This window comes from Rhagoletis zephyria, unplaced genomic scaffold, assembly GCF_001687245.7.
Source record: "Rhagoletis zephyria isolate East Lansing unplaced genomic scaffold, Rhagoletis_zephyria_1.1 Rzeph_scaffold_00730, whole genome shotgun sequence".
Taxonomy (NCBI): domain Eukaryota; kingdom Metazoa; phylum Arthropoda; class Insecta; order Diptera; family Tephritidae; genus Rhagoletis; species Rhagoletis zephyria.
Window position 1 is genome coordinate 25955 of NW_016157814.1, and position 1658 is coordinate 27612.

Sequence of the window (1658 nt, forward strand, 5' to 3'; positions counted from 1 at the left end):
TCAATAAGGTTCGCGATTTTTTGTTACAAATTCAGTTAAAGTAAACTATAGTGAACATCTAGATATGTATACATTTAAAGGATTTATTAACGTACATTTAGTACTGACAAAGTGAACTAAAATCGAACTGTTTTTACGAATAACGTTTAAACGGTAAAAAAAAATCTTAATACTTAATACTAATACGCGTCGTTTGATACTCCTTTCAATTGTTTTGCACCATTTTTCGGTGGTGGACCCTAATGGCGAACAATGAACGACAGCATCGCTAAATTCTGCGAAGTTTGCCGTTCGCCGGCATTGTGTTTCGCCTATTACATTATTATTAAATCACAGTCGAGCAACAAAAAAAGGGGCACACTGATGAGGTGGATTCCGAGCACTGATATGAATATATGAATTCGAATTGGAACACATTTTGTGGAGAACAGTAAAACTGTATAGACGTAAACATCTGCCGAGTCTTTGATTTTGAAAGTAAATATTAAACGAATATGACAGCAAATTCGACTTCGGTGGAATCGACATCAAAGCAACCGGGAGCAATGGTCAAAGGTTACCTTTTCCTATACAATGCCGTACAAGTGGCTGGTTGGAGTTTAATCCTATTCCAATTGATAAATTTCTATCTTCTGCAAGGGCCAGAATTCCGGGCACAAGTTTCACTTTGGGACTACACTTATCTTGCAGTAATTGTTTTCCAAAATGCTGCATTTGTTGAAATTGTAAATGCAGCATTTGGTCTAGTAAAGTCAAATCCAGTGATAACTGCATTTCAAGTACTGAGTCGAATGATGGTTGTAATTGGAGTTGTTATGGCTACGCCGAGTGGAAAGGTGTCACCTGGACTTCCCATCGCACTTTTCGCTTGGGCTGTAACGGAGATCATTAGATACGGCTACTATGCATTAAACATTTTAAATGTTATGCCGTATATTGTTGTCTTTCTACGTTACACAACATTTATCGCACTGTACCCAATTGGAGTTACTGGAGAGTTGCTGTGTTTTTGGTGGGCACAGAGCTATGCCAAATCAAATACAATTTGGTCATGGCAACTGCCAAATAAATGGAATGCCACATTCTCATATTTTACGCTACTTTGGATTGTGATGCTCTTGTATATACCACTCTTTCCGCAAATGTATTTGCACATGTTTGCGCAACGTAAAAAAGTATTAAGTGGAAACAACAAATTTCGAACAATGAAAAAAACTGAATAATTAGCATGGTAATTTGGATCAAAGTTTGTATATTTATTCCAAATATGGTATTTTTTATAATTTTTGATATGTATGTATGTATGTATAAGAAGCATATAAAATATATGCAAACCTGTTTTATATCTGTGTCTCTTGCTGAATATCGTTGCACTTTGCTCGACCTTTCGCATATTATGTAAATTTTAATAAAAGGTGCTGAAACCATACCTTCGACAAAAAAAATTAATTTATGTACATACATAAGGTTGAGCACCAATGGCCAAACCGATTGTTGTAGCAGCACGTAGACCTACGCCATGGTGCAATTATACGATGTGTTGTATAGAGCGTGTCAGACGTGGCAATCATAACTATTACGGTATCCGACGGATGCCATCTGCACGGATCTAATCCCATTCGCACTGTCGTAACACGCGAGTGTGAAGGAAAATCTTT

General features: G+C 36.9%; 1 protein-coding gene across 1 annotated transcript; it reads left to right on the forward strand.

Moving 5' to 3' along the window:
* The first annotated feature begins 332 nt into the window (after positions 1–332).
* Positions 333–1429, forward strand: LOC108361286 (very-long-chain (3R)-3-hydroxyacyl-CoA dehydratase 2-like). The gene has a single exon (XM_017613882.1). It carries the CDS (start codon positions 495–497, stop codon positions 1221–1223), a length of 729 nt encoding a protein of 242 aa, XP_017469371.1. The 5' UTR covers positions 333–494; the 3' UTR covers positions 1224–1429.
* Positions 1430–1658: the final 229 nt, after the last annotated feature.

Excerpts from the sequence above, each read along its gene's own strand:
- LOC108361286 (XM_017613882.1), top strand. The coding sequence starts at position 495 with ATGACAGCAAATTCGACTTCGGTGGAATCGACATCAAAGCAACCGGGA.